General features: G+C 37.7%; 2 protein-coding genes across 3 annotated transcripts in view; one reads left to right on the forward strand and one right to left on the reverse strand.

Annotated features, from left to right (window-relative positions):
* The window catches only part of LOC123756503 (uncharacterized), a 34,188-nt gene extending 24,723 nt beyond the window's left edge, over positions 1-9,465 (forward strand). For both annotated transcript variants that reach the window (XM_045739743.2, XM_045739744.2), the window contains exons 14-17: positions 1,411-1,495; positions 3,216-3,303; positions 3,429-3,540; positions 6,169-9,465. In XM_045739743.2, the coding sequence (XP_045595699.2) occupies positions 1,411-1,495; positions 3,216-3,303; positions 3,429-3,540; positions 6,169-8,510 (2,627 nt within the window). In that variant the 3' untranslated portion in view covers positions 8,511-9,465. The remainder of the gene's footprint in view (positions 1-1,410; positions 1,496-3,215; positions 3,304-3,428; positions 3,541-6,168) is intronic.
* A 3,300-nt stretch (positions 9,466-12,765) lies between these two features.
* On the reverse strand, positions 12,766-20,350 carry LOC138368364 (uncharacterized). Its single transcript, XM_069330893.1, has 4 exons — positions 20,146-20,350; positions 17,194-17,380; positions 13,631-13,739; positions 12,766-13,185 (listed from the first exon to the last, which is right to left on the reverse strand). The coding sequence occupies exons 1-4, from the start codon at positions 20,348-20,350 to the stop codon at positions 13,042-13,044; spliced, it is 645 nt and encodes a 214-aa protein (XP_069186994.1). The 3' UTR covers positions 12,766-13,041.
* Between the last annotated feature and the right edge of the window lie 909 nt (positions 20,351-21,259).

The following is a 21,259-nucleotide window of genomic DNA, read 5'->3' on the forward strand; positions in this document are numbered from 1 at the left end:
AAATTTATCCAAAGCCGTCAAAGATTGAGGAAAGATGTACACGTTCGTAAGTACTTGTGTAACTGCTTCGTGAATCTGGTCCCAGGCCTCCAGGTTGGTAGTCTGGTTAACCAGAATGTCGGGACACGGGCTACTCGCAGCCTGACATATGGATCACTGCCTGGTTGATCAATTATCTTCTGGAGGTGTTTATTGACTTCTCTTTTGAATACCATGAGAGGTCAGCCAGTTAGACCTATATGTGTAGAGGGAGTGTTGAAAAGTCTTGATGCTTTGATACTGATAGTTCTCTTTCAGCATTCATTCCTATTGCACCTCTGCTTTTCAGGGGGGCCTAATACAGATCAAACAAAATAAGTTATTGGCCTTCAGCAAGGAGAAATTGGACGAGAATTCAAATTTAAGTAAGCAGGATAAATTTCAGATGCATTGTTCATGTTCCACAACAGAAACAACAAATTCCACCAATTTTGACCAGCAGGTAGGCAGGACAGAGCATATGTGTAGTGTTGGCTCATTGGCATCAACTATAGAGGCGATGAGCTCAATGTAAGGCATGAAAAGGCAAGCGTTACATGAAATTGAAAAGGGAGTGTGGGAATGAGGAATCTGGAAATCAACTGCCATGAAGGTTCATAAAGAAACTGGTTTGAACACTTCTATCATGTCTCAGGCAAGGCTTCTTCCTCCTATACCATGGCAGAAGAGGGTTCAGCCATTGAATCGTGGCAGAAAAGGGTTCAGCCATCGAATCATGGCAAGGAACATAATCCAACTTCTGACCATTAGAAGAAGGGAGCTGCTGTAGAAGAGTCTCCCAACTCCTGATGAGGGAACAGAAATGGCCTCTTCTACTCAAAAAGGGTGAAGAGAGGAGCTAGCTCAGACTGAGACTCAGGCCTCATAAAAAAACCTGGGAAAGCAGGAAGATAACTTCTGGCCTCTAAGGCGAGTTTAGGGAACCAGGGCACTTGACAAATGTCAAATGGCACTACCATTTTAGCACTTATCTGCAGGATACTAGCTGAGCTCTTCCAGGTTTGTCATTCAGATGAAATTATTACTGGGTATTTTTGGACTTGTACAGGCTCCTTGTGATGCAGTGCATTTTCAAGAGCTTGATGCCATAGATATTTCTTGCCATCTATATCTTCCTTACATTCTGTCAAGGTTTGATAGGCTATACATTACTCATATTACTAGTAAATTGTTATTTTAATTTAGTTCAATCCAGAGTGTTTATGTAAGAGTCCTGTTTTAATTCCCTGTTTACATTACATTTTAAATGTTCTTACATAAATTGCTATCGCACCCACCCTCATCTAACTTGCCTATCACTATGAAACAATTTGGTTGTGTTTAGTTGTACTTTGTTTACTATACATTTAACATTTTGATCTTCATAATTAGGGACAAGAGATGTAACTACAAGATTTATTCAGCTTCGTGGTGCAAGGCCTCCTGATAATACTAAAAAAGTTTCATCTGTATTTGCGTAAGTAAATTTTCTGAGTGATTTTGTGAGTTATTACATATGATACCCCTAAGAAAAGATGCATCATGTCTTCTTGTGAAGGATCATGTCAATCGGGTAAGAAACATTACAGGCACTGGCACCATAGGGAATTGATATGCAATCTTTGCGGAGTTATTAACTGCCCACTTCTGAAATTTGTCAAGGTCTTCCTGCAGCATTCTACAGTCCTCCTCAGTTATTACTCGTTTCATTATCTGTAAATCTTCTACTAACATTGACATGTTCGTCCTCAGTCAAATTACATCCTCGGTACGTCCTTACTCGAAAGACCAATGATCTTGGGAGAATTCTAAACAACTCCATTTTCCACTCCTCTTTAGCTTAACATATTCTCTCTATGACTCTTGTTTTTCAGATACTTCCTTACCTTGTTCAGTATCTTGTTGTTCCTGCTTGTCTCTCCATGTTGTGCATTAGTCATCTGTGAGAAATCTAAGTGTTATTGAGGTTGTCTATCTATAAAGACAAGTTTACTCTAATCAAATGCCCCTTTGTGGGTGGCACCTTAATAGCTTTTTGTTACTGCCTGTTCCTCTTTACCCACGTTTTCTTTAGATATTTTAGCTCAAGAGGCTCAGCCCACATCTTTTTGGCAGTTGAATGGTGTTCATTGGATAGATGACACAGTAATTTTAAAGTTGTTCAGTAGTTACCAAATTTTCAAACATTCTCTTGAGTTTTGAGTGCTTAGTGACTTTTGTTTAAGGGTGGCTTTTCTCGGTAATGAGTCAATCTCAGATCCTAAGGTGCTCTCTGTCCCATTAAGTGGGTGGAGGAGAAGATTTTTGAACTGTGTTATTTGGGTGCCTCCAGTTCCTCACTTTCTTTTCTGCTTTCCTGTTTGCAGCATGTGCCAACTCTTGGCAGCTGGAATACGTTTCCAAGCAGTAAGAGTGTTTTCAGGTGACCTAGTTTGGTGATCACAACGAATAATTCTTAGACCTAAAATATTTTAGAGAATGCATCTATGTCAGTCATGTCTGATTGACTTGGGCATATCTCCAATAACCCTTTAGCATCTTTAATAACTCTTTAGGAATCAGTTAAATGTTTCTCTGCAGCACAATATTTAAAACCATATTGTGCCTATATGGTTTCCTGCCTGGCTGTCATGATGCCTATTACAGTATATGGTGCATGTTGACCAAACCACACATTAGAAAGTGAAGGAACGACGACGTTTTGGTTCGTCCTGGACCATTCTCACAATCGACTTGAGAATGGTCCAGGACGGACCGAAACGTCATCGTCCCTTCACTTTCTAGTGTGTGGTTTGGTCAACATATTTCAGCCACGTTATTGTGACTCCTCGTCTGCATATGGTGCATCTTGCAATAAGGGCAACTAAATGGCACAGCTTAGCAAAATTGCTTTTCATATTCACTCAAAGCTATTTTGGTTTAAAAAAATTTATAATTGCTTTGAAGATTATAGATTTTTGTATTTTATCTTTTGTAAACCAGGTTAGTGTTAGTAAATGGTATTATTTTGTATCTGAAAAATATAGTGAATTCCTGCAAATAAATTCACATTGTTTCAAGGCTTCAGTAGTGTTCAGTATATCATTTTGATACTCAATTACAATACAACCAAAGATTTGTACATATTTGCTTTATGACAGTTTTAACACTACAGTACCAAATTGTTTTCATCTAAAATTATGTATATTTTCCTCCAGAAATATAGTGGATGAATTAGGACTAACAAGCGTGATCACTCCCAACCAAGCGCGCAAGAAGTGGAATTATCTCTGGAGCAAGTACATTGTAAGCAGTGTGAAAGTATTCATCATGTAGTGGGATAAAATTTGACATAGTTTTACTTTGGGGAAATATTGTATTGTTTGTAGTTACTTTAGTAAGTAGTTAATTGAATTTGTTATCCTAAATAGGACCTGAGCCATCCAGAAATCAGTGAATACACTCGTCAATCTTGGCCCTTTTATACTACCATGCAAGCTGTGGTTGGTGCCCTTCCGCTCTCACAGGTTCTAACAAAAAAAGGTAGGCATCAAGAGCTATTTATTTTTACACTTTGTACAGTATCGTGAGAAGATAAATATAAAATACATAAAATTGCATGTTATTTGAGAAATAAAAAAACTACCTGTACCATGAATATCGTTGTCATATTCTCACTGCAACTTGTTTGATGATCTACCACATAATCTGACATAAGTTTACATAATCTTCATATTTTAATTGTCCCATAATTATTTCTTGTCTTCTGTCTAAACAGAAGAATTCTAAATGATATTATTCTGTACTTTGGTGGTCATTCTGCCACTTTGTGAATATAAATCACAGTTTGTACATGATCTTTTCCATAAGTCAGGCAAGATAACATTTTGCTGGCATCACAGAATCTTTTTAAAGTTTGTGCAGAGTCAAATATGATGATCAGGGTCATGGGAAAGTGTCAATCCAGCCTAGAGGGACAGACAGGTTTGTATATAATCATGCCTACAACCTCACCTCCTGATGACATCACTTGTTTAATTGCCAATGAGAGGCTCTGGTTAACAACCAATTGCCATATTTTCTGGGAAGGTTTCCCTCAATGGCTGCCTAAACTAGCCACTTATTTAGCTCCAAGCCTAAAGCACCACACCAGGCCCACGTGAGTCATGAGCACCTACCAGGGACCAAGGACCAGAATTTGACCTCACTAAATGCAAGGAAGTTTCTTTGATGGCTCCTGTTCCCATCCTTCCATCCTTTCCAATCTTGGGGTCACATGTCTGAAGGGGACAGCTGGCTGAGTCTGAGTTGCCAGGTTTCCATCTGGTGATGGGCAAGTGTAACTGACTAACTAGAAGTTGAGTCTGTACAATGAGCATGATAATGGTTTATGTAAAGGTTGCCAAAATTTTCAATGCAGTTTTTTGTTTTGAGGCACTCTACCTTTCTGGTGGTTTTTCCTCTTGGCCTGGGTTCATCTTGTATCACCTAATTTCCTTGCCTCTATTGAGGGAGTTCTTATGACTCAAAGAACCTGGTGGGGGTGCTTTAAGCTTAGAACTAACCAGCGAAGTAGCTCGAGGAACTAACTGAAGGGTTCCACCAGATAAAGGACTTCAACACTGGATTTCTGTGGAGAGCCCTGTTGGCTTCCTGAAGCTATTCGAACTGATCTGTGCTATATTAATTTGGGGTCATCAGTCACAGGAGTTCTTATGCCTACTGGGAACCACAAGCCAGAACCTGGTCACCTCAGAGAGGCACAAGGAGCAATGGCCTATGAGCACTTTACATTTAAAATATGTCATAATTGCCATCGATCGGGGAAGGACCCAGAAAGGTAAGTGAATCAAAACAGACCACTGTCTGGTTAACCTGTGCAATCTACATCCCAAACGATCAAAATAACTCCCCTAGAAAGAAACCAAACAAGCAACCCTTCATGCGACTATCACTTCTACTCGTTAGCGCTAGAGGGAGTAACCTGATTCATCATTATGGTCTGGGGGATATCTGTCCCGGGTGTCCAACCTGCGAGATAGTCGCTGTACTTTACTTTATAATTTTTAGTTTGTACTACTCTGTGCATGACACTCTCCTTAAGCATGATTGGGAGAGTCTTGTTGCTGGTTCAACAGGTTCAGTCACATGAATTACTCTTCATTATGGGTTAACTTTAATCAGGTTATGCACCCTACAAGGTAAATTTGGACCCAGTTTGTAACTCTAGGGGGTCCACTTGTATCATTGTTCCTTCCCTGCTCAATTAATGCTACAAGATTAGGTTAAGGTTCTTTAACTGATGCTTACCTATAAGCAAACATTGATAGGTAAGCACCAGCTTCTCAGGTAGTCTGATTTCAGACTTCTACATTTTATTGGGGGTTAGGAGAAGGAATTCTGTTTACTTGTACTATGTTGTGATGACCTAGGGTTGTAAAAAAGCTTATTCATGCACCATGTTATAATTTACCTATGCCAGTGTTCAAAATCTTTGTTGTATGTAGCTTAACCCCTGCACTGCATAAAGCGCCTTTAGGCGCTCTGAGAGTTGTGCTATTTTTTTTTTTAATTAGGCTATATTTTAATGTTTTTTAATGTTTTCATTACTCTTTGTGTTTTTAAATTAAAATAGTTGAGTTTGGAAACATTTTGACATTAAATTTACCTGAATATTTATGAAAACAACAAGAATATGTCCTTGACAATTCCCCCAAGAAGATTTTGCCGAAACCAGGTGCGCAGTGCAGGGGTTAAAAACTGTAGATGGTGGAGTTTTCCACAACTTCTTGTAGTGCATTCTATTTGTTGATGGATGATACAGGGTACAAATATTTTTTTAAATTTATAACTCATTTGCATTTTCAGCTTCCACTTAGGTCTTCTTCTAGTACAACTTTCTCTCAGTTTAAAGAGGCTGTCCTTGTCTATTCTCTAGTTTCTTGTATATTGTGATCACATTCCCGTTTCTTCTCTCATTGTGTACTTTCTCACATGATTAGAATGATTCTTGAGTGCTTCTTCATCCCCAACACTTCTACTTGTTACTGCTCTGTGCTTCCATAGCCTTTGTTGCTTGAGAAATTAATTGTCGTTTTTTGATTTAAGAAAATTTTAATATGTTTAAAATACTGATAAATACTTAATATGTTTAAATTTTAAATATTCCAGGCCTGGCAGATGACTTTGAAGAGGAGGAAGATCCTCAAAAAAAGATAGTGAAGCGCACAAGACAATACACTTGTTTTGTCTGTGGGAAGACTGGCAAGATCCTCAATGATTTTTTTATGTATGAACATGACCAACGTCTTCTTTACACTCAAAAGACTGTCTTAGAAGTCATCAGCCATTTGGTTAGTCGAAAAATGATTAATATGGAATCTAATACTTGTCTTTGTTCAGGCTGTACCAACCTTGTCAATGAAGCTGATTCTGTAATACAGAGACATGACAGAATAAAGGAAATGGTACAAGAACTTTATTACAGTGGTATTGCACAGGCTAAAGCAGAACAGCAGCAGCAGCGCTTTTCTCGCAGTACAGCAGAAGATACTAGTTCAGAAGATGAAAAAGAGATTAAACAGGAGGAAAGAGTAACTTACAGTCAAAGAGGAAGAAAACGTAAAGCTACAGTTTTGGCAGATGATACAGAAGTTAAGATAAAGACAGAGCCTCTAGATGATGGTTTTGAGAGTATTGAATGTGATGTTGACTTTGATGATGACTCAGAAGATGAGCGCAAAAGAAGAAGAACACGGGGAAAGGCTAGGGGTAGGGGCCGAGGAAGAGTTCGAGGAAGGGGGCGAGGTAAAGGTCGGCCAGCAACAAGATCTACTCTCATTGGTCGCGGGTTGGGTGGTCAGTACCCCTCATCTAATAAAAGGAAGATTTTACCTTATAAAGGCCCCAAAATATATCATTGTGCTGAATGTGACTCTGAATTCAAGAAATATACTGATCTCATTACTCATAAAAAAGAAGTTCATACTGTAATTGATAATACTCCTCTTGAAGTTGAAGAAACTATTCTGGAAAATGGAGTAATTACTTACTTTAACAAAGGTAAAGCAAATAACTCAGAGACCAGCCATCCATGTAGGGAATGTGACAAGCACTTTCTTCGTAAGGATGACTTGTGGTATCATCAAGAAATATGTCACACTGAAGGGAAAGGAAGGGCAAAGAATGCTTTTAAAGATAGAACATATGCATGTGAAGAGTGCGGCGAGACTTTCCTTTTCAAGTATAAACTTAAAATGCATATTAATAGCAAGCACCTGAATGATACTGGCCAAAATGCCAATGATTTCACTTGTGGGGAATGTGGATGCAAGCTAGGCAGTCTCCCAGGTCTTACATTCCACATGAGAAAACATCATAATAAAAGTCTCACATATCGTAAAACTACTGAGTATTTATGCAGTGATTGTGGCTTCATGGCTCCATCCAACAAGAAGTTAAGAGAACATCAAGAAGCTCATTGTGGTTCCTCCACAAAACCCAAAGTTCAGTGTGAGATATGTGGCAAAACTGTCTTAAAAGTGTCCCTAAAAATGCACAAAGTAAAAATGCATTCCGAATTTAAAGAACAATGTGATAGGTGCGGTGAGCGATACGCGACAAAGACAGACCTATTGCGACACATTAATGTTGTACATCTCCGTATCCTTCTTTATAATTGTCAGTATTGTGGTGAACGCTTTGCCACCTCAGATGCCCTTCGATATCATAGAGTTAAGATGCACGAAAAACCATCCTTCTATTGTCAGATTTGTGGTAAGTGTTACAAAAGGGTAGGTGAACTTAATACACATATTAAGCGTGCTCATAATGACCGTAGGAAGGCAGAGGTTTGTAGTTATTGTGGCAAAGAGTACTATGATCGTAGCAAGCTGCGTAACCATTTGGTGAGTAAACATAATGTTCCTCAGGAAATGACATACTCAGAGAATTATTTACGTAAAAAACGTGTTGATGGACTTCCTTTAGCTAAGCATATGGAGAAACGGGTAGGTATGGATCCTAAAATGCCACATATGACCCAACCTGGAGTTGTCCATCAGCAGCCACAACAAAATCAGCAACAGCAGCAACAACCGCAGCAGCAACCGCAGCAGCAGCAACAGCAGCCGCAGCAGCCACATCCTCACCATCATAGTGTGGTTCCACAACACCAACAACACCCACACATGCGACCAGTGGTAGATGAGGCGGCTGAGGCTGCTCGCAATCTTGGGGCATACCAAGAGATTACTGCTACAGAGGACGACAATTCTCTAGTTGTGACCGAGATCACAGAAGCTCCTGCTCCAGTTGAACAAACTGTGCTGGTAGATCCTTTAAGTGTGCCTCAGGGTATGATGCATCATCCACAGGTTGCCCACATGCAACCACCAATGCCCATGCACCATCCAATGCATCAGCAAATGCACCATCATGCAGCCATGTCTCGTCTTGGTGTACTTTATCATATGAACATGCCTCATCCTGGTCCATCACACATTAACATGTAGGCTCCAAATTAGTTGGTTAAACATTATGACTATACAGTATTTAAATTATAGTGAACTTTAAAATATAAACAAATTTTAGTGCCAAATTTTCTAAGCCAAACAAGGGTTTAAGAAACTGGTTTTAATTTTGGAATATACCGTATAAGACTATCATGAAAATGTAAGACTTTAAGCAAAGGCCCAAATAATCTTGTAACTCAATGGCTTCACATACAGTACATAGAAATAAAAACACTGTGTGTGTGTCATACTAAACATTTTACATTTTGTGTTGAGTTATACAGTTCTAAAGGCATCAAAACTTCAGTTGTACAGGTATATTAGGACAGTATATAACTTTTTTTTGTTACATTATATTTGAAGTGAATTTATACCACATTATGTACACTGAAAAACTTTAGTTCCAGTCCTGGGCCAAATTTGACAATACAGTAATAACAGTATACTTTGCTGTGTGTGTGTGTAGTTGTGTATGAGCAAACTATTAGGTGTGTAAGGTATGAATTACGTATACTTGGTTACGTAGGGATTAGATGAAACTGTAAATGGTTCCTTATACATGATTTGAATGCAAGAAACTGCCATTACGTGAATCCTTCCAAGAGATAAGGAATAAGAAGTATCTTGCCTATTAAGTGAAAACACAAAAATTATACAATATCCAGTTAAACTTTCTTTATGTTGCGCATTAAATTCAGGGTTCACGCGCTGTGATTATTGTCGAGGCAAACCATACAATACTGACCGAAATAATTTTGCATTAATTTGAGGTTTATTGAAGACATAATTATTAGTAGATTTCTTTGTGTATGTGTATCCACATCCTTAATTGTATGTATATATGCATTTTCTCCTGCAATGCTAATGCCCGAGGCATTAAAAGTCATTATTAATTTATTCTTACATTACTCTTTAGAAGAGCTATTGGAACTTTTCTGACCCAGCATTTATTTTAGTCAAGTAATTGGTTCTACAAACAGCATGGGCACCTTTACCTGTGCAAAGCCAGCTTCACCAGTTTTAGAACTTATAAATAATGCCATAATTAACACTTCCGTGCAACTGGGACCAATTATGCATCTGTAATTTTTCTCACGTTGTTAGCCGGGGACACATGTCGCGTCCCAAATTAAAATGTGTTAAAATTCTAATTTATATCTGATCATTGTGTGACTGGTTTTAAAATGAGTACCCTTAGATTGCAGACAATTTGATACTATAATGAATGATATAGCACAACAATTGAGGTCAGAACACCGGAAAGATTATGAATACTTTTGTGTTGACGAGCGTCAAAAATTAAAATTATTTGTTAAAATTCTAGTTGTTGTTTGATTAGTATAGGACTAGTTTTCTAATGTACGCCTTTATATTGTGAACAACTTCATATCAAAACGAACAACGTAACATGAAAATTGATGTTATTAAACTGAAAAGAGTACACACATTAGGTTGCGGGTGTGCCAATTGGTGCTCGCTCACGGATAACACTTGGCTGACTATCGGCTTTGCTGTGGGGAGAATCACGCTGGACTTTTGAACCTTATATGCATATACCCCTGTAGGGAATTCTATTGCGAACACATTGATACCAAAAGGAACGACGCAGCACGCAAATTAAGGTGAGAAAACTGAAACGAGTACAGTATACACATTTCAGTCTAGTCGCGCGTTGACGAGAAACGCCGAGTGCACACTTAGGTAGGCTGAGGTGCGCATGCTGGAGGCGTGAAAGTGTTAAGTATTACATTAGGTATGGGATACAGTGTATTTACATTTTTAAATTGAGATTGAATGACATTGATATTTGTTATCCACTTTCAAAGCAGATTGAAACAAATTTTTTTAATTTTGTGTGAAATTCTGTAGTAGAGATGTTAAACAGTGAACTGAACTAGATTTAAACAAAGAAATTTTGAAGAAATTTTGTAGAACATAATGTCACGTGAAGATGTAGGAGTATAAAAATGAGCTAGCAGTTGAATTTATATGAGGTAGAGAGAAAGTTGTTATAGTGACAAAATGGGATGAAAGGACAGCATGGAAGGATAAAGTAGTCATGAGAATGGATCTCGTTAATGGATTAGGGGTCTGATAGCCGAGTGGACAGCTCTTCGGATTCATAGTCCTGATGTTCCGGGTTCGATCCCTGGTGGAGGCGGAGACAAATGGGCAAAATTTCTTTCACCCTGATGGACCTGTTCATCTAGCAGTAAATAGGTACATGGGAGTTTGACAGCCGCTACAGGCTACTTCCTGGGCTGTGTAACAAAAAGGAGGCCTGGTCGAGGATTGGGCCACAGGGACGCTAAGTCCTGAAATCATCTCGAGATACAGTATCCTTAAGATAGAGACAAAACTTGCATGCCTGGATATTCCACTATTGTGATTCACATAAGAAAAGGCTTTGTCTTTTCCCATTTAATTTTGTTGCTGTATTTGTCATGAAATCAGAAGTGATGAACATTATTTGTCATTAATACAGAACATATCTATACAGCACTGCGTTAAGGAAAAATACATTTTCTTTTAATACTGGACAAGGATATTTCCTTTACATGCAGTATATCATATTGTTGAAAATACAATTTATTAATACATTGCTCTGAGACAGCACTCTTGCCAAGATATTGCTGGGTGGTAAATTCTCAAGGACTTTTCTCAGATAATTAAAGGAATGTACATAGAGCATAGTTGTACAAGATAAATATGGGAAAACTAATTAATAGTTTATACTAAAGGAACATTTTGGATTAAAGTTTAAAACAGTCTTCGTGACTGCAACAAAAACTACCGATATTTATCCAAGTTTGCTGTCATAATGGGAGTGCAGCCTACTGTGTGTTATAGTGCTTCTTGCCACTTGTTCATAATACAGACCTCTGCCTCACTACTACTATGCACTCATAGGTATCATCTAGGGTATAACAAATGCCAACAATAATAATGAAACGTGTAATCTTTTTCAGATATTGATAATCCTCTGGTAGGATATGAATTAGTCATTTGTGTCAAAGCTACAAATACTGTATTGTGGATTAATGTCGGGTGAAGAAATCTACCTCTTAAAAAATTAGTACTTTTGACAACTTACTGTTAATCTATAATATATATTTAAAAATTGTTTATATTATTTGGTGGTGGCCATTTGTTATAAAACTCTTGAGAGTTTAATATATTTGATATCGGTGTTAATTTAGCTTTAAAACTGATGGAAAAATAAATTTAAAAGGTAAGTAATTTTACCTTACCTGTATTTTTACGAAACGTCAATCTTCAACCCACTGATTTTGTTTTAAATGTCAGTGAGAGATTGTAGAAGACCTAAATTATATCCTCTGAATTCACTATATCAATTCTTCTAATGGTTGTGCTTGTAATTTTAAGTATTTGGATTAAAATAAGCCCCTAAGTACAGTAATTTATATTTATATATAAACATTGCATCAACTGTTGCAAGGAATGCAGTTTTTGAGATGAAGTATTGTACACAACTTTTTATAAATTAAGTGCATTTCTATAAATGCATTTGAATAAATCTAAATCTGCATTATTTTCACTCAAGCAATGAATATCCAAGATTATTGTGTTTCACTTTAGCTATCCTATTACTAAAATAGTTTGATACATTTTAAATTGTCTCTGAAATTATTGTTTTTATATTTGAAATGTTTCCTACACTTCCCAATTTCAGCTCTTAAAAATTTAACAGTCAGTTATCATCAAAGGTGGCAGTCTTCCCACCCTAGTGTAAAACCTTTTAGCCAAACTTGGAGGTATGAGCACAATATTTATAAATGGAAGGAACACCCTGATGATGTATCACCACTATGGCCAAGCTATAAACATTACAACAGAACCAGACGCTGTCTACATCATTTAGTGCTGTATTTAATAATGTCCTGAACCCCAAAATTATGTTTGTAATATTTGTATTTCTTTTCCTTTATGATTTCACAAAAGATGACAATTAGCACTTTTGAATATTACTTGACACAGATTATGGTACACAGCCTTCCCAGTTTGGTGCCTTCTTCAGATAATTACTTAATTCCAAAGTGATATTTAGAACTTCTGAGTGTGTTTTCTGTAAAACATGTGGTGCTATGTAGCCTTCTAGGCTTGGCATTTGCTGCCTTTATAATCACCGTACACAAAAATTACCATAGTTAATAACCTTAGATGCTTAAGTAGGCAATGAAATTGCTGACTTCTAATATTAAATGGTAAACGTGCACATTTGCAATAAAAAAGCTTTAAAATGGTATAACCAAGTTTGTATATTTGCAATAGAATAATAGTATGATTTTTTTAAGAGTACAATGGTAAACTGAATTTATTTTTTTGAGTTGTACATTACATTTTTATTTATATTATTATTTATTTAACTGTCTTTGAACAATTCCAGTTAAATGTATGATAATATCCCAGTCACCCTTTGTAACTGCTATGGCCTTTAGAATATCGCTGGCACTACGACTAGTTGTTTCCATAAGATGATAAAGGAGGTACACTTTAAGGCCCAGTGAAACTAGAATGGACTGTAGAGAAGCCTGAAGTGCTGAGGTCGAGACAAAAAGCTTTCGGCCATAATGCTCAACACCTCGGACAAGTGTGCCACTGTAAGCCACACCTGAAATATGGCCAGTTTCGATGTCAATACCGTCACTTGATTCTGCAACACAAAAATAAAACTAGTACAATATTATGAATCACTCCTCTTTAAGCAGGCCATCAGTCGCTTCTTTAGCCAGGATCAAGGTACACTGAAGGACAATGCATAAATACAAGGATTGTGTTGTACCTAAACTACAAGATGACATGAAATAATACAAATGGTCTTGCTACCTAGATGCAGTGGGAAGAAAGGGAATAAAGTTCATTGTACAATATCTGCAATCATCATTCTGTATTTATTACAAAAACTAAATTTTTTGATGTAAATAAGTGCTATACTGTATAGGCATTTGTGTAAATATTGAAAATAGACAAGTGTAATTTTATACTAACCTTTCTGTACTACTGTATATTGTACCACTTTTTTCTCATGAATGATGCATTCCCATCCTACAAAAGTTGGAAAGGGTAAGAATAATGATAATACGAGTCAAATAACTCACAAGAGTAGAATTAGTCATGAGGTCTTGGACGTGAAGGCGCTCTGGTATACATATACCCATTAAACGAAACTGCTTTAAGTGGTGATCTGTGATGGTGCCTGTATGCCACCTGTAATGCATAAAAAAAAACAGTTCCGCGAACTAGAGATTTCTCAAAACAATGCGTGCAACTATCATTTGCAGGATTTTCCAGTAAATCTCTACATTCATTCTTGCTCCTCTGAAACTACCCACCCACCACTTTATAGCATATTTGTTTTTTCTTTTAAATTATAATACATGAAAATAAAAATGGCTCACCTTCCTGTCATTTTATTAACTAGTTTTCATCCATGTACAATATTGTATATTATTTACCTGTATGAACTATTATACTGTAGCATATCTTCCCTACTGCTCACTACATACCTGCTAACTTTCTTTATGTATTTAAGGATCCAGCAATATACATTTTTAAAGCTGCTGTAATAAAACTTTAATAAAATACAAATGTAGTGAATGAAAATTAAAACAAAAAATCGCCACTATAATGAATGCCTGTTTCGGGTGGAATCCCAATGGCTCCCTAAAGCTATCACACTGAGATGGATTCCCACTACTACGTCATATCAGTTGCACGAGTTGTTTGGCCTACCGGAGCCTGGCTCTGGACCCTCTCATGGAGGCCCAGAGAACAGGGGGACTATTATCACCCTCACCAGCAAAGCATCCAGAAAGTCAGGGAAGCTTTACAACCAACTGTAAGGTTCATAGAATTATGAAGCATCGAAACAGCCAAACTAATCTGCAAACAATCCCAACAGAACAAGCTCAAACTCACTAGTGTGTGGAATATGCACAATAAACCAATGAATTTGGCGGGGAAGGAAGGAAGGGAGGGAGTCTAGGCCCACTGGGACTACCAGAAAGAGTTGTTTTACATTCAATGCTGGTTTTCTGGAAGGAACCCCTTTGTGGCTTCCTAAAGCTATCTAACCACAGAAAAAAGGAACACAAGAGACTTACCATGGAGATTGAAAAACAGTAGGTACATGGCATACTGGGCTGCCAAGACAGACCTCCAAAAACTCCCCAAGCCTGAATATCAGCCCATGACATGATGGAGAAACCTGCAGCCAAAGCAATGACACCTCCATTGACAACATCAATGAAAGATGGCAAAGGGGTGAAATAAGCACCAGTCAATGTCATACTGCTGCTACGAAGACCAAAATACAATGTATAAGCGATCTTACACACTGCGAAGGCACACAATACAATGTAAGTTTGTGGCTGTGGCAGACCCTGAAGAGAAATTAGTTTCTCTGGGCTTCATTTACCAGCTGCATTCTGACTGCTTCCCAGTGGTTTACTTCCTGAACCATGGGGTAGAGGGTTGCTTTGGTCCTACCTTCTTTGAAGCTTGACACTTTGTGTAGCTCTGCTTTTGGATTCTCAGGATTTGATTCTCTGTGCAGCTCGTGTGAGGGGTGTTCAAAGTTCTCACGGATGGGTCATCTCTTTTTCCGTCCCATTTCCATGGAGTGAACCATCGAGGATGCATTTTTCTGCTAGCTTCACAAGATGTTTGATTACCATAAAGTAAACCTTTTGACATTGGCATGGAACTGGTGTCTTATCTTCTACATGGTTCTGTATCCTGATCGTGAGGATCTTGAATTGGATGTCTTTCAGCTGGATTGATCAAGGTGGGGATTCATAAACCCTTTTTCCTCAGTTCACTTGTTGCTCCAGGTGTTGTCCAGAAAGGAATCATACTCAGTCAAGGTGATCTTACTGGCTCCTTGGTGACTGGCTCAGCCTTGGATTCCTGCCCAGTGTCCAAACCTGGGCATTTTTCTGCGGCTCCACCTCTTATAGCAGATCAGTTCAGTGATGTACCTCGCTAGTTTGACCTACTCTGTTCTATGTACCTTCCTGAAACAAGGCAGCTTGGTGAATATAGACCCAACACACATGTTGCAGGACTCTGGGCTAAAAGTGTCACTGGCCCAACAGACAGCATGTATGGGGCAGAGAATGATCATTGGCCAGTAGCAAGACTGATGAGCACCCTTCAAACTCGCACATAGCGAATGCAGACTTGTCAGGCCGATCTATAAAGAACCACACCATTGGGACCCGCTGCAACTTGGCAACCAGAAGAGCACAACTAGGCAAGTCAACATAAATAACAGGGCTCACTTTAGAACTGGCTGGCTATTGGTACTATTGGGCTAGAGCTAGTTTTGAATAAACCCCTTCTTCTGAATGTATCCTTACCAGTCATTTGGCTGTTTCTATAATTTTCTATGAATCTTGTAGTTGTCTGTAAACTTTTACTGACTTAATGGATATTTCCCAGGTGAGGGTGAAGTTAAATGTCTCCCTGCTCTCTGTCTCTGTGATGAGGCCAGGTTCTGGCTCATCTCTAGTAGACCAGAATCCTGCAGATGATGTGACCCATTACTGGAGAGCATCTCAGCAAGATAGTTTCAGGGAGCACCAAGGTCCCCTCTTCCCAGAAAAGAATGTTTTTGAGTACGTGTACTGTATACAAGTTTATGTAAGCTAGCTTAAACCAAAAAATTTGAAATTTAAAATTAATTACATACAGCCCAGAATTTGATATCTTAATAATCTGGGAATTGGTCAAATGGCTGGTTCCATTATCGAGTTAGGTGTTGTAAGGCTTTTGTAATGTAGGAGACTAGGGCATGGCTGTGTTTTGTTTAATTTTATAATAATACTAATTCATTGTCGGGTACAGGTAACCAGTTTATACATACAGTACACTGGCCACTCCAGACTGACAACCAGAGTGCAACCCCAGAGTCTCCCGAGACTGATGGATGCCTACTACTACAGTGCATGTTAGGCTTATATTGAAGTGCCCCCTTAGGGTCGAATTACTGACCACAACACGCTGACTAACTTCTGGGTACCTATTTACTGCTAGGTGGATAAGAAATGCGTCCAGACATTTCTGTCCCGCCCGGAATTCTTGGATGTGAGTCAAACCTGGCTGTACTACTGGGACTACCGGGATTTTATGAACTGTATATACTGTATATGTACTGTACCTGCCAAAACTTAGCAGTGTATATATTTGAAATAAAACTTATTTTAAAACTTCATTTCTATTGCACATTAAGTGATCTTGCCACAGAGACTATCAGAGTGGAACAGCCATAAAAATACTGTACATGACTAACTTTACAAAATAGCAAGTATAGTACTGTAAAAACATTCATTTATGATGATTAGCCAACTTGCTGAAGCCTGATTCACCATCTGAATGGTGCACAGGCAGATCCTGGAATATATATATATCACATGTCTTTCTCACGGCATTCTTATTAAATATGACTTACTTTAATGCTAACTTCTAATTTGTCTATATATTAACTTTTACTATAAATTTTTGTTTGTAAATGAAAGAGTATGCACCTTATTATCATTGACTCTCACCATAGTCATTAATTGTAAGATTGTATACCAATACAGCTCTTTTGATATAGTACTGTATCACTGAATCTAGAATTACAAAACAAAAAGAACAAGCAAAAGCTTAATTGTCTCACCTGTGCACTGGAAGCTGGTTGGTGGGTGAACGAGGGAGTAGAGTGGAGAGTGCTCTAACATACAGCATAACTAAAGGACGATAATATTCTGCAGCCGCCAACACGACTAGCCGACCAGACAGTAGCGCATGGACAAGACAGTGAGACACACCACAGAACTGCTGCACTAGTCCAGACAAACGACACACTAGTACAGTAAGAAAAATAGTAAAAGAATATTATAAAATGAAAAAATAAGGAGGTATTGAGAGTAGTTAACATTCCTTTTTTGAGCCAGTCCCTCATATGCTTCTTGAGACAGAACCATTATGGTGTCCCCATACAGTAGACAGTTTTGAGAAGTCTTCTCTCCCCACACACAGCCTGGTGCCAGGCATATCTGACTATAACTCTATTGCTCAGACTGTTGCATGTAGCAGTGCCTTGAATACAAAACATTTATTTGTGATCAAGCTTGATTTTATTTGGTTTACTGTTATTTTTTGTGGCCTATTTGTCAGGAAATTTAACATACATTATCCCATTTTGCCTTTTATTCCTTTGAAAGTCATTTTATCGACTATCACTCGTCACATTTATCAAATGCCTTTGCATATTTTGTGAATACAATGCAATTTTTTCCAATGTTTCTGTGATTTTTGTTACACTGGTCAAGTAATTGTAAAAGGCAAAATCTTCCTGCTCTAAATCCATGTTAACCTCAATGGTGTATTTAGTTCTCCTCGCTAAAACTAGAAATTTTACTCCATATCATCCTATCAAGCCATAATGTGAGAGGTTTGTACAACTGATATATAGTTTTGGCCATTTCTATGCTACCTTCCATGTGGAGTAAGGCCGAAATCTGCCAATTTAAGTGCCTCTGGTATCTCATAAGTTTCTACGCTTTTCTCCATATTACATTGAGTACTTGCATTAATTGCACTTAGTATTTCTTTATGAACATGGAGTTCCAGGAGTCAGGTCACATTTCAAAGTCTGCTATGTTTCTGTTAATATATAATATGCAATTTAAACTGTGCGGATGATATTTATTTATGATAATTACCCAACTTGCTAATCAAATTGCAAGCAAACAGCCATGGCAGATAGCTATAGTCAAGGGCATTAAAATGCTAGTCATGCATGCCATGCAGGTAACCACAAAGCATGAAAATCCCTCATGTTGAGACAACAATTCAAGTAAAAATTACCTAAAAATACTTACCTTATTGGCTTCCATAGAGCCAAGGAGAGGGTGATTGCGAGGTTACAGGTTCTACCAACACTGTGGTAACTGGTGCTTCTATTTGGTAGCAGCAGGTCTTCTAGTTTTAGCCAGTACTTAAGAGTGTGGTAATTGCCTTGTGTTACTACATGGGTTTTCAAGGGTATTGCACCCTGTTTTCTACAATAGTGAGCTGGCTTCTTCATGGTGGTTTCAGTTACTCACCACTATCTTCCTTCCCTAATTTTGTTGACAATACCATTTCCAAAAACATTTGTCACAGTGGGGTACAAGGTCAATCTGAGCTAATTGGGCAAGGTAAGTAAGTAGTCCTGGGTGGACCATTATGTCTGACTCAAGAGCATCCAAGGTAAATTCAATTATAAATTGTCATCCACACTTCTGTGGAAATAAACATTCCATTCACTGGGGCTGTATGGGGGTCACCTATTGATAGAGCTTCAGCCTCACGTGGGGTCCACAGTTCAAGACCCATACAGCCCAGGTGAATGTCACGTAAATTACTTTATGCAGTAATTGAATAGAATATTGGATTTTATTATAATTGTACTAGCTCAGTTACCAGGCATCCACATGTTCACTAAACGCTATCATCATCATCATTGTCTCCATTATCATTACACCCATCATCAATTGTATCCATATTCACTATCACAGTCATCAATAAAGAAACTATTGTATAAAGACAAATTATTTAAATTTATTAATTTATTATCTTTTAATCAACATGCAGAAAAAATATGCCGGATAACTGTTAGTGAGGATGGAGTCTTACTTAGAAAGATTGGAATATAATATCACCTGCCATTTCATGCAAAGAGGGAACATGGGTGTCAACCCCAATGCCCATGACCATCCCCCAACAACCACCAATCACCCTGCAAAGTTTGGCAAAGCTAGCCCCAATCATCTGGCCTCCAACCCCAGACATTCCTTTTTTTTTTAAGACAATCTTGAAAATGGCAATAAATCTTAGCAAAAATCTAGCAATGAATGTAATGAAACACTTTACTGTTGGGCTGTCAATACCTTCCTGAGCTTAAACAATGGTACCGCCAGTCAATCTACCCAAATGTGAGAAAAAAACTAATTTTTCAATATGATGATGATGATGATGATGATGATGATGATGATAATGATAATAATAATAGAGATATTCAAAATGTTATATTGATTTGGTTAGCAAGGCCTAGAACTGTTCACACAAAGCAAATTACCATTTGCCTTTTTTCATCTTTTTAATGTCTTTCTTTCAACACCTTGAGTTGGTTTCGGGGCTTAGCGTCCCCGTGGCCCAGTCATTGCCCAGGCCTCCTAGGTCTTCAAGCATTTATCTGTTTTGCAGTATTTTGTTTTTGTTTACTTTTTTGGTTGATTTTCCATGTTTTGTGGTAATCTTTGATCACTTAGTAGAGAGCCAGATTTTAGACCTAGATTCCAATAAGTGTAGGTCTCATACCTGACATGATCTTTGGGCTTAGTGGTACCAGTAAGCATTTTTAATCTAGGTCTCTGGGACAGAGACCTTCCCAGAAATAACCCACCAGGAGGAAAGGAATTTCATGTTTAAGCAAAAATATTTTAGGAATTTGTTATAGATTTAACAAATTATCATATAATGGTAAATGGTAAAACAGCTTTGCAGATATTAATGATGTGAATTTGCTTAAAAATAGAACATTCATGCATACAATTTGATGAATTAGGTTAAATTTCATACCCACCTTTGCTGATAATCATTCTGTTTCCAATATCCACCCTTGGAATGGGTTGCTCTCCCAGAACTGCAGCAATATCTTCTTCAACTTCTTCTTCTTCTTGTATATCCACAAAACTAGACAAGTCTAATGGGGGTGAATGGGGAAACCAACTGGTGCTACTGCTTGTACTGAGCTTGCTCACATTACGCCGATTACTACTACCAGTCATTGCAACCTCATCTTCTGAAACATCTTGCATTAATTGTAAAAGAGCTTACAAGGTGTCTTAAAATAACACCAATGAAAATGGACCTCTTCATTAGTGGTCCCTGGAAGCCATATACAAGAATAGTCTCCAGATAATGATATATTCCTACTGAATTTGTTTAGGATCTAAATGGGCTGCCAGAGCCAACTTCCAATCAAATTTGTATAATTTTTTTATATCCTTACAGGCTTTTTCAAACTTCAGATTGGTGTAGTCTTATAAAACCTTACACAACCCATGCTTAACTAATGCTTTGTAGACATCTGATACAGTTCAGTAAACTATATCTAAAATATATCTAATTACCAAAGAAGCCCTTTCATGAGCATAAAGAAAGAAAACAACTATAAAAACTATAAACTACAATTGTGCTAAACTGTATTGTCTAGCAATTAACAACTATTAATTAATGACCATTAGAATTGCCTTAGGCAGGACTGGGGCCTACACAGGCACAAAGTAGAAAAGGTGGTGGATCTTGCCAATCTATAATTTAAATCCTAACTCAAACTTCTAACATGGCTCAAAAATTATACCAGGAGTGGATACATAACTGCAGAGTCAGATCCCAGATAGGTTTACGGAGTATGTACAATGTAAAGTATAATGATGACAAAATGTTATACAATATTATCACAGCTGGAATTATATACTTTTTTTGGGGGGGGGGGGGGGAAGGGGGCTATGTCACATCAGTCTTTACATTTGATTATATTGTTATTTAGTTAAAAACTTCATTTTATATAAAATACAGTACAGTATTAGCATTTACATTATACTCCAGCCATCACTACAGATCTATAAATCCTCGACTAAAATGTACTTTATTCTTTAAACATATATATAATTAATATTTTCATTTTATCCCCA

Source organism: Procambarus clarkii, chromosome 25 (assembly GCF_040958095.1).
Source record: "Procambarus clarkii isolate CNS0578487 chromosome 25, FALCON_Pclarkii_2.0, whole genome shotgun sequence".
NCBI lineage: Eukaryota > Metazoa > Arthropoda > Malacostraca > Decapoda > Cambaridae > Procambarus > Procambarus clarkii.

Coding starts and splice junctions, on each gene's coding strand:
- LOC138368364 (XM_069330893.1), bottom strand. CDS start 20,350: ATGACTGGTAGTAGTAATCGGCGTAATGTGAGCAAGCTCAGTACAAGC. Junction 17,381..20,145: donor CAGAATGATTATCAGCAAAG/GTGGGTATGAAA, acceptor TTACTGTACTAG/TGTGTCGTTTGTCTGGACTA. Junction 13,186..13,630: donor TCATGACTAATTCTACTCTT/GTGAGTTATTTG, acceptor TTTGTGTTGCAG/AATCAAGTGACGGTATTGAC.